General features: G+C 42.3%; 1 protein-coding gene across 2 annotated transcripts in view; it reads right to left on the bottom strand.

Annotated features, from left to right (window-relative positions):
- Positions 1–2,454: 2,454 nt before the first annotated feature.
- Positions 2,455–11,756, bottom strand: part of STOX2 (storkhead box 2) — a 396,899-nt gene continuing 387,597 nt past the window's right edge. For both annotated transcript variants that reach the window (XM_069744291.1, XM_069744292.1), the window contains exon 4: positions 2,455–3,154. In XM_069744291.1, coding sequence (XP_069600392.1) covers positions 2,956–3,154 — 199 coding nt within the window. In that variant the 3' untranslated portion in view covers positions 2,455–2,955. The remainder of the gene's footprint in view (positions 3,155–11,756) is intronic.

Genomic DNA, 11,756 nt, shown 5'->3' with positions numbered 1-11,756 from the left:
TGTTTATGTGGGTGGACACAACTAAAGCTGAATAACCACTTTACTGCAGGGCTCCGTTTGGTGACTAAAATGGTAGAAAAAGGGACAAAAGAAATGTGGGTTCAGAATTTTTAGACTTGGGACCTCAAGGGCCATTTTTGTTCCCTTGGACCCTGCTTTAAAGCCACTAAATTGGTGTTCCACATTCGGATCACTATAGCTTACTGGCTTACAATTTTTGCAACAAAATTCTATACTAAGAGCAAATTAAAACTTCCTATTGTTAATTTTGCAGCTAAATTTTCTTGTCTCAGGTGTGGATTTTACCAGTGGATTTATCATGGATTTCACACTATGTATTGCAAAGTAAAAAAATCTGCTGTGAAAATTCACAGTATAAATGGACAGGCTAGTGAATTTGAAATCTGCACCACACCTACATTTCTGCTCTGGATTATATCAGGATTTTGAAAGTATCCAAAACTCTGGACCACAATGCTGTGCAGTGGGTGCCATATTGTAACTTTTAACCTGATCCTAATACTGAATGGAGGTAGGGAAATGACAACTTGTCTCAACACCAGATTGACCATTACTTTTTTTTGCTCTTAGGCCGGGGTCACACTTGCAACTTGCAATGCAAGAAACTTGCACGAGTCTCTCGCCTCAATACCCAGCACTGATGCCAGCACTCAGGACCGGAGTGTGCGGCTGCATGTATTTCTATGCAGCTGAACGCTCCGGTACGAACCGCTGGCGGCAGTGCTGGGTATTGAGGCGAGAGACTCGTGCAAGTTTCCTGCACTGCAGTTGCAAGTGTGACCCTGACATTAGGGGTAGTATTGTTGTTGGATATGTACCAAATAAAACTATGGTGATCTGATGGCACATGTTTACAAAGCCATTTTTATTTATTTATTTAGAAGGGTTGTCTGGCCATAGTCTACAAGCCTGCTCTCACTCTATGTGACTGCAGACTTGTGAATCCTCACAATGCGCACAGTGCGTGCTGTCAGGATTCTCCAGTGTGGGCACCGGGAGCGTGACTGCAAGTATGTGATTTGCAAACTATCGGGCACATTCCAACTAGACTTCTGCCTCGCTCAATATAGCGCATGTATGCAAATCAAATACTTGCAGTCACGCGCTCGATGCAACTTCACAGCACAGTGTGCGCACAATGTGAGGATTCACAGAGAATGACTGCAGTATTGAAGCTTAAGACCGGACAACCCTTTTTTAAGGTCATGTTTGGAACAATCCCTGCCCAAAATGACAATGGCTCCATTCTGCTGCCATTTTATTGGTACTACTGAGATTTCTGGCACAGTGGAACCTTTCTTATGGGATTTTAAAGCAGCAGCGCTAGGTATACATTAGTGAAATATGGAGAATGTATTGTTCTAGCTCATACTTTGTGATTAGAAATAGCTATCAAAGCCTAACAATGGAAAAAATGTGGCCAAACACCAATGGCTTCCTAGTCCATGGAGCAGCAATGTAGTGGGCACCATGGTTAAAATAAGAGGTCGTAATAGGAAATTCATTACCAAGACAGACAGTGAGTCCTGATGACAGATCCTAGTAACCTTGTGATTGGAAGGGAGCATTGCAGAGCATGCCAGGAGGTGTGATGGGCCTGGAGGATGAGTTTGGATTAAGGTATGAATGGTTAGGATTGACTTTCACAGCTACTTTTTATTTCCTTACGAGATTAAGGGGTATTCAGGACTAGAAAATAGGGGCACTTTTGCTGATCTTGTGAATAGGCTGGTGTTTTTGGATGTCTCTCTGCAAAGTCATCCATCGAGACATCCAGAATGACCCATTTAGGGCTTCTTCTATAGCACTAGGTGTGATATCACAATCACTGGTAGCTTATATTGCTTCTAAAACCAAGGTTTGATAATCTGACTATCCATTTATTTACGTATTATGGGTATAAATGATCATGGAATTCAATGTCAATATCCTCATATAAAGCGTTAGTTGTAGCACCAAGCGCCGATGTCCCATCCCCCGACATGACTGGAACAATTATGCTCGCGTTCCATGTAATACCTCGTCATACTTTGCTGAAAAGTTCCCTTTTTATTTATACTGTTATGATGAGTAGGTTTGCTTGAGTTCTGATAATACTGTATTTTAACTAGTGTAATATTATAGAGAGGAGTAACACAACCGTCATTCTGTATAATGCATGCAGGTCCCTGAACAACACATCCAATACGTTTTATATTTATATGTGATCGCACAATGGTGTGGATGGAGATAGCCAGAAGATTAAAGAAAAAGCACAGATGTAGCAATTCTTATTGCAATGTGATATGGTGTAATATTTTGGTTCTTTACATTGGCTGAACATAATGGACACTAAGTAGGAATATATATATATATATTTACTGTATATACGTTTAAAATTAGGTTTGTATTATTTGTGTGTTGGTAAAAATAAATATTTTTTTCTCTCTTTTTATAATACAGAACTGAACAAAAACTGTTCTGCAAATTTACAAAGGTGTGTTTTCTACCGAGCACCGCTGCTTTAAAGGAAGTATTCAGCTGTAATGCTGCACAGCGTCCAAAAATAATAAAAAATAAAATGATTACAGTGTTTAGACTCTCGAATGTGCTCTGTTACATTTACATGAAGAATAATGTGCATATTAACTTCTAGCATTTTTCACTTTCTACTGAGCTCTACATTATGGAAAGGAATGATGGGAAGAAAAACAACAAAACCAAAATAATAATAACAATTATAACAATACAAAAAAAAAAAAAAAAAAAAAAAAAAAAAAGAGTTGGAATTCTGTTCTTGTTGTTGCCCCCTGGGCTAATTAGCAGCACAGTTTTAGAAAGACACAAAAACTGTGGATGTGAGGCTTGCTTGTAAAGAGATGTAAACATCGGTCCCAGTGTAGTAAACTTTGCTGTAGAGGATGAGACAGAACAAGATTTGAGGCTGAGCGGCTATCAAACACTAGTTACAGAAGCTTGCAAACAGTTAGCGGGTTTCTGTAGTTTATCAGCATCCGTTGTTGTGGTTTCTGCAGCAGATGTTCGGAAGTTAAAAGCTGGACCAGCACCAGCGTGGGCAGGACTGAGAGCTGGGTTCTGCCGTCTATTACTTTCAACAATACTTGAAGTATTGGAAGCCAGGCTTTCACGTGTACTGCGGAGAGAAGAACAATAACTGTAAAACATGGAATAAATCACTGACACATTGCGCGGTAATCTTTAACGTCCTGTAGACAAGTAATAACGGATTGTGCGGAGCGTAACAATGTATACAAAGTGTTCATGTCGGATAACAGAGGCAATACTCGCCGCTCCGCTCTGCCACTGCTCCCGGGCCACAGCTGCCCGGTCCCCTGCTGGTCTCCTATCACAGGCACATGTGACTGCCGCAGCCAATCACTAGCTGCAGTGGTCCAGGCAGTGATTGGGCGTAGGAGTCACGTTCCCATGACCGGATGTCATAGTGGCACTGGGTGCCGAACAGCATGGGAACAGGAACAGCAGGAAATTGATGAATTTTGCTAACGTTTTCTTTTTTTATACCAAACTTTCCCTCCAAGAAAACCCCTTTAAGACATGCTAGATCTCCATAAAGACTGAACTCCATGCACTTAGCCGTTTCCTTAGGTCATAGATTGTGACCTGAAGAACATACAGATTTAGCCAACGTTAACTTGCCATGTACCACACTACACGCAATCGATCACATCAAATTAAGGTGTAACAGGTATAGAACACATTAAAGGGGCTGTCCACTACTAGGACAAACCCTTTTCATTCCCCATGTCGGCACCCGTTAAAATTAAGACACATATACTCACCTCCAGCGCCGCTCCAGTGGTGTCGGCACTCACGTTCCCAGGGCTCATGTTTATGTCACATGAGCCCTGTGCCCAATCAGGCGTCACTACCCATCAGATATACCAGCGGCAGCTCTGAATTACTTATATGTCAGAAGGCGAGGACAGTGACGCCAGCACAGATTGGGCGCAGAGCTCAAATGTAACAACCTCACGTGAACCCTGGGAACGCGAGTGCAGACACCCCAGGAACGGTGTCAGCGCCAGAGGTGAGTATAGGTATTATATTCAGATTAAGAAGGGGTTGTCCTAATAGTGGACAGCTCCTTTAAGTTTTTAAGCACCACTCCAGCATATTTATTGTTAGAACCTTTGTTCGGGATCCAGTATGAGAGTGAAATTCATGTAGTCACATACCCACCCGTAGCCGTCTTCACCTGTTTTCAACCCCGCTCCAGCACCACATGACTGCGGTTGTGACCTGTTAAATGACACAGTGGTTGCTGCGTGAAGCAGAGGTCACTTTTTAAAATCATCTCAAGGACAGTCTATGTCGACTTCAGAACAAGGCTACTGAGTCCCATACCATAGATTTATAGTCAGAAAAGTGACTTCCAGAACACACAGCGATCCAGTGGCTTACAAAAGCTGTTACGTGGTGCTGAAGTGACCAGAACAGGGCTGAAAACGGATGAAGATGACAGCGGAGTATATAACTGCACGTATTACACATATGTGACCCCTCATATAAAGTCTGGAGTGGTGATTTAAGTTAAAGTGTGCTACCTCTGTATGCTCAACCTCTGTATGCTCAACCTCCGCTCCATTAAACTCCTCCCTACTGCTGTAATCAAACTTGGTAACGACTGAGATCTAGTCATTTGTGGGGTCCAGGTAGTTGGACCTCACTATTCTCACAACTGTTACCCATCTAGTCCATAGCTGGTAAATGGTTCAGGCTTTATATGGATGAGACTTTGAGATCTAACCGTTTTATATGAAGAGTTGAGGCATTTTCTTGGTGCGGTCACGGGTCATGTACAACCTCCAGAGCTAGATTCTGACATGTCAAAGGAAAGCGTAAGGTTAAAATACTGTGCGAAGATTCTGACATGTCAAAGGAAAGCGTAAGGTTAAAATACTGTGCGAAAACATGTAGGTGCGCACTGGCTTAGGATTCAGCTTCGACTGGGTGTACTAGGAAAATAAAATCTTGGGTGCTACAGACAGAATGGCTACCGTTTTGGACATATGTAGAGTATGATGACACCTGTTACAGTAAATGAACATTCTGTTGGACAAGACCAATTCAGATGATCATAATTCATTGAAGTAAAACATGAAATTTAATATTTCATGTTAATAGACAAAGCATAAGTCCTATGTGCGGTTTGTTGAGTTGCAGCTCTCCCGGGAGAACAAACTGAAGCCAGGCACCAAGTAAGCAGTCACTCTGATTGTCCTGTGCTGCTCAGCACTGAGGTCATAAGACTGCCAACAATCCTCCACCACCACCGGGCGTAAGCAGGAACTCACACCCAACAAAACCATATACACCATATAACACTATAGATGTATCCACCCTCACCTTTTCTTAAATGTTGTTAAAGAGGACCTATCATTAAAAGTTGTATTATTTATATTAAAAGCAGCTGATTTAAAGGGGTATTACAGCTCCAAGATTCTATCCCAATATATAACAGGGGTAATAATAATATTATCAAATACCTCCAATTAGAAATGTAGTATACAGGGTGGGCCATTTATATGGATGCACCTAAATAAAATGGTCTCTAGGGATGAGCGAATATACTCGTTACTCGATATTTCCCGAGCACGCTCGGGTGTCCTCCGAGTATTTTTTAGTAGTGCTCGGAGATTTAGTTTTCATCGCCGTAGCTGAATGAATTACATCTGTTAGCTAGCATAAGTACATGTGGGGGTTGCCTGGTTGCTAGGGAATCCCCACATGTAATCAAGCTGGCTAAAAGCTGTAAATTATTCAGCTGCCGCGATGAAAACAATCTCCGAGCACTAAAAAATACTCGGAGGACACCCAAGCGTGCTCGGGAAATATTGAGTAAAGAGTATATTTGCTCATCACTAATGGTCTCCCAATCTGCCTCCCTTAGACTTTTATCTTTGGGGTCATCTGGAGGCAAATGTCTACGCTGTGAAGATGCGAGATGTGCAGCATCTGATAGAACGGATACTGGAAGTCTGTTCTAGCATTTCTTCTGCGGTGTTGCCATCAGTGTGTCAAGAGTGGGAGAAGAGGGTTGCATTGACAATCCAACAGAGTGGGGAGAACTTTGAACACATTTTATAAGTGGTCATAAACATGTAAATAACTCATGAAAGAATAAAGTTACATTAAAACCAAGCACACCATTGTTTTTCTTGGGAAATTCTCATTAAGTTTGAGGTGTCACATGACCCTCTTCCCATTGAAAAAAAATAAAGTTGGATCCAAAATGGCTGACATTAAAATGGCCGCCATGGTCACCACCCATCTTGAATAGTTTTCCCCCTCCAATATACTAATGTGCCACAAACAGGAAGTTGATATCGCCAACCATTCCCATTTTATTTAGGTGTACCGATATAAATGGCCCACCCTGTAGTTCTTCTGATTCGCCATTTCACTTACCCATGTGCAGGGAATCGCAATAGTTGAGGTATCCATAGTTACAACCACCAACAACTGTCATTGTATGAGTGGTTGTAACCATGGATATCTAAGCTACTGCAGTGCCCTGCACATGAGGAAACTGACATTTGTAAACAATCCTTTCAAGGCTGCAGATATCCCGGTTGCTTGTGCACCTTTTTCTACCACACTTTTTCCTTCCACTCAAATTTCCATTAATATGCTTGGATACAGCACTCTGAACAGCCAGCTTCTTTAGCAATGGCCTTTGTTGGCTTACCCTCCTTGTGGAGAGTGTCAATTACTGCCTTCTGGACATCTGTCAAATCAGCAGTCTTCCCCATGATTGTGGAGCTACTGAAACAGACTAAGGGACCTTTTAAAACGCTTAGGAAGCCTTTGCAGGTGTATTTTGTTAATTATTCTAATTTACTGAGATAATGACTTTTGGGTTTTCATAGGCTGTAAGCCATAATCATCAACATTAACAGAAAAATCACTTGAAATAGATCACTCTGTTTGTAAGGACTCTATATAATACATTATTTTATTTCAGTTCTTCAATGTAAAAAGTGAAACTAACTTTTTGAGGATATTCTAATTTTCTGAGAAGCACCTGTATCTCGTATATAAAATTAAAAAAATAAAGTTGTATATTTGGCACCAAATTTCATAAAAACTTGATCTCTATAAATGGGAAGAGACCCATATATGATGCAGCGTCTGATGGCAGAAGTTACAGCACATGAGGTTCTGGCAGGACAGGCAACAGAAGTCATTTTTACCGGCATACCTCTTGTAACTGCCACGTATTAACTCAATGTGAATGACAAAATGACTTTCTACTATTTGTGACATTGATCCAATATGGCCTCAGTGCTCACCCATGTGCACAGTCCATTCTAAGAGCTTTTATGGTTGAGCGTTGGACATAACATCAAAAGCTTGCACGCTATTACATGGTGATACACAAACTTGGAAATTGAGCTGGCACGCATGTGGAGCTGAGGGAGAGCAAGCACCATTGTCTGCTCAGCGGCTGTGATCCTCATCAATGCCCTTTCACACTCCTTTCCTAAAAATAGATCCTTCCATTTTAGAAGTTACATCTGTCAGTCACGACATTCCCAGACAGGCTACAAGAGGACAGATACAATAAATCTGCTCTATGTGTAAAGAGACTTTATAGCATGGGTAATAACAAATTCTGTCAACTCACGTTTCCAACTGATTGCATTTTGTTTATTCACCTCTCGGGGAGTCAAAAAGATTTTAAAAGCTAGAATTGCATTCTCATATCTACGTCTGGATTTAGGACACTTTTTCCTGACCAGACACCCAACATTTGGCAAATTAGAGTCATGCAGATATTTGTTGGTAGAGCAGCACCCAGTGATGGACAACACTCAGCCAATATGTCTAAAAGTGTGCTAATGGCACCGACTGATATGTATAGTCAGTCACGTAGCTAGAAAGAGTTCTTAATTAGTGATGAGCGAACGTGCTCAGATAAGGTATTATCCGTGCATGTCCGTGTGGTAACAGAGTGCCTTCGGTGGGCTCAGAAAATATGTTCGAGTTGCTGTGGCAGCATGTCTCGTGACACTTGCATGGATTGATTGCCTGTTTGTTAAGCAAAATTTTGGGGGTTGTGTCACCATTTTCCGAGCCCCATAACATTTTTATTTTTTGTCTGATGGAGTTGTATGATAGCTTACTTGTTGCGGGGCGAGATGACATTTTTAAAGTACCATTTTGGGATAGATGTGACCTTTTCATTGCTTATTACAGCAGTTTTTGTGGAATTGTGGAGACCAAAAAAACCTTAATTTTGGCGTACTTGAAACTTGGTTGTACGCAGCGTTCAATCCGCAGCTAATCCGGATATAATCGGGCCTGTGGACACATACCCTAATTGTTTTTATATTTTGAATGGTCAAGTTTTTCTGAACGCACCTATGATATTCTATGAGGCTGTGCATGTGTCTGGATGGTCCGCAGAAAATATCGGAGACACGTCCAATTTTGAGCCAAGGGTAGATCAAAATCAGCAAAGCAAATCTATCAGTTTTCATGGACAGTTAGAAAAGGAGTAAGTGGAGACATTTTATTTCATTTTTTCCACGTAGGAGAAAAACTGATGACACTCGGGCCATGGTCTGATCAGAAGAATCCGCTTGTTTTTCTCATGCATAGAAAATACTAATGTCTGAATGAGCCCTTATAGATAGGAGGAGCTAGGGAAACTTTTTTTCTTCTCATCAGTGAAAAAAATTGATGAAAATCTGACAAAACTCTGAAGTAATTTCTTACACCTGAAGTGCTGGAGTAGCATTTCTGGCTAGTTGCACGGAGGCGCACGTCGCCTAGAAAATGCCTCAAATTCATTCAGTGGAGTTCGTCTATTAATGAGTTTGATGCATTGTACTCCAGCGAACGCTTTATTAATACTGGCATGCCCAACACCAGTATTAGGCCACGTGCACACATTCAGTATTTGGCCAGGATTTTACCTCAGTATTTGTATATACTGAGGTAAAATACTGACAAAATACGGTAATGAAAGTATGAGCATGGCCTTAAAGGGATAGTTGGTTGCTATAAAACTGACTTTGAGTCGGCCTTTCATGACTGTCATCCCATTCCTAAAGCTTGTACTGTAGAAGAGTGCTCACTATGAGGGGGCTGACAAGCTTGGGTCAGCTCTATGGAGAAATATACACATACAATATAACACTTGCAGGCCAGATTTTTGGTAATAAAAAGGGTCACAGTAAAAAAGAACGTCATGGAAGAGGCTAGGCTGACAGACAAAGGGCGGTCACTTGTTGCTTCCACGGCCTTATTATCATGGTTTTTAAGCAGAATTATTGGGAAGTATGAAGTCACTATATTATGAAGCAGTAAGCGGATTTTTATTTTAGAAACATGGGTCTGGATAACTTATGTCCTATGTACTACCATTAAATTATGAAAATCTGTGCAACTTCAGATTTGTGCAGCAGAACTAGCAATGTATCCATGTTAGCATTGAACCTGAAGCCCCTATTTTACTTTTGTGGCACATACTTACACATCGGGCAGAGCTTTTTGGTAGGTACGAAAGAGGTGGATAATACATTATAGCTCTGTCCAGGCATTGCGTTTAGCCTATACCCATTTAAATGGAACCCAGCAATAGATTCAGGCTGTCATGGCCACCCTAAATCAGACGGCCCCCGCGTTATTAGAGCCATGTATGTTTGAAACCCTGCAGCTTTGCACAGAAAAGGAACTTTGAAAATCCAGCCCGTGACTATGAATCTTGGACAATTAATTCAAGGTAGATCCCTGTAGGATTCTCCTCACCCTGCTGTGTCAGACGGATAGGGCTTCTACATATGTATACAATAATATACACTGCTCAAAAAATAAAGGGAACACTAAAATCCCACATCCTAGATATTTCTGAATTAAATATTCCAGTTGTAAATCTTTATTCATTACATAGTGGAATGTGTTGAGAACAAAACATAAAAATGATCAACGTAACTCACAACTAATATCTCATGGAGGTCTGAAGTTGGTTTGATACTCAAAATCAAAGTGGAAAATTAAGTTACAGGCTGATCCCACGTCAGTGGAAATGCCTAAAGACAAGGAAATGATGCTCAGCAGTGTGTGTGGCCTCCACGTGCCTGTATGTCCCTACAATGCCTGGGCATGCTCCTGATGAGGCACTGGATGGTGTCCTGAGGGATCTCCTCCCAGACCTGGACTAAAGCATCCGCCAACTCCTGGATAGTCTGTGGTGCAACGTGACATTGGTGGATGGTGCGAGACATGATGTCCTAGATGTGTTCAATCGTATTCTGGTCTGGGGAACGGGCGGGCCAGTCCATAGCTTCAATGCCTTCATCTTGCAGGAACTGCTGACACACTCCAGCCACATGAGGTCTGGCATTGTCCTCCATTAGGAGGAACCCAGGGCCAACCGCACCAGCATATGGTCTCACAAGTGGTCTGAGGATCTCATTTCTGTACCTAATGGCAGTCAGGCTACTTCTGGCAAGCACAATGAGGGCTGTGTGGCCCTCCACAGAAATGCCACCCCACACCATTACTGACCCACTGCCAAACCAGTCATGCTAATGGGTGTTGCAGGCAGCAGATCGCTCTCCACGGCATCTCCAGACTCTGTCACGTCTGTCACATGTGATCAGTGTGGACCTGCTTTCATCTGTGGAGAGCACAGGGCACAAGTGGCGAATTTGCCAGTCCTGGTGTTCTGTGGCAAATGCCAAGCGTCTTGCATGGTGTTGGGCTGTGAGCACAACCCCCATCTGTGGACGTCGGGCACTCAGACCATCCTCATGGAGTCGGATTCTAACAGTTTGTGCAGACACATACACATTTGTGGCCTGCTGGAGGTCATTTTGCAGGGCTCTGGCAGTGCTCCTCCTGTTCCTCATTGCACAAAGGCTGAGGTAGCGGTCCTGCTGCTGGGTTGTTGCCCTCCTACGGCCCCCTCCACGTCTCCTGGTGTACTGGCCTGTCTCCTGGTAGCGCCTCCAGTCTCTGGACACTACGCTGACAGACACAGCAAACCTTCTTGCCACAGCTCACATTGATGTGCCATCCTGGATGAGCTGCACTACCTGGGCCACTTGTGTGGGTTGTAGAGTCCGTCTCATGCTACCATGAGTGTGAAAGCACAACCAACATTGAAAAGTGACCAAAACATCAGCCAGAAAGCATTGGTACCGAGATGTGGTCTGTGGTCCCCACTTGCAGAACCACTCCTTTATTAAGTGTGTCTTGATAATTGCCAATTATTTCCATCTGTTGTCTATTCCATTTGCACAACAGCATGTAAAATTGATTGTGAAACAGCGTTGCTTCCTAAGTGGACAGATTTCACAAAAGTTTGATTTACTTGGAGTTATAGTCTGTTGTTTAAGTGTTCTCTTTATTTTTTGGAGCAGTGTACAATGGGGATTTTGAAAATATCTAAAAAAAAAAAAAACTAAGGAAGCCGATTAATAAAAACCGGTGTTGTACATGCCAATCTTAAATAAAGGGCACGGTGGAGGATGTCACCAGGGAATCTGAGAGCACCGTGATGTAGTGTAATACTGATTTTAGGGATGTGTCACTTACTGGGCTGTGTTTGGCTGTTTCAATGCAAATTGTGTTTTATCAGCAGGAGATTATTTATCAGTACAGGACTGACCTTGTGCCTCCTAGTCCAACTACACCTTCAGTAATGATTAGCTGCTCTCTGTCATAAGTGCTTCACCCAGTAAACTAGGTAATACATAACTGGG

Source organism: Ranitomeya imitator, chromosome 1 (genome assembly GCF_032444005.1).
Source record: "Ranitomeya imitator isolate aRanImi1 chromosome 1, aRanImi1.pri, whole genome shotgun sequence".
NCBI classification, from domain to species: Eukaryota; Metazoa; Chordata; class Amphibia; order Anura; family Dendrobatidae; genus Ranitomeya; species Ranitomeya imitator.
This window is presented reverse-complemented; position numbering and strand designations above follow the sequence as displayed.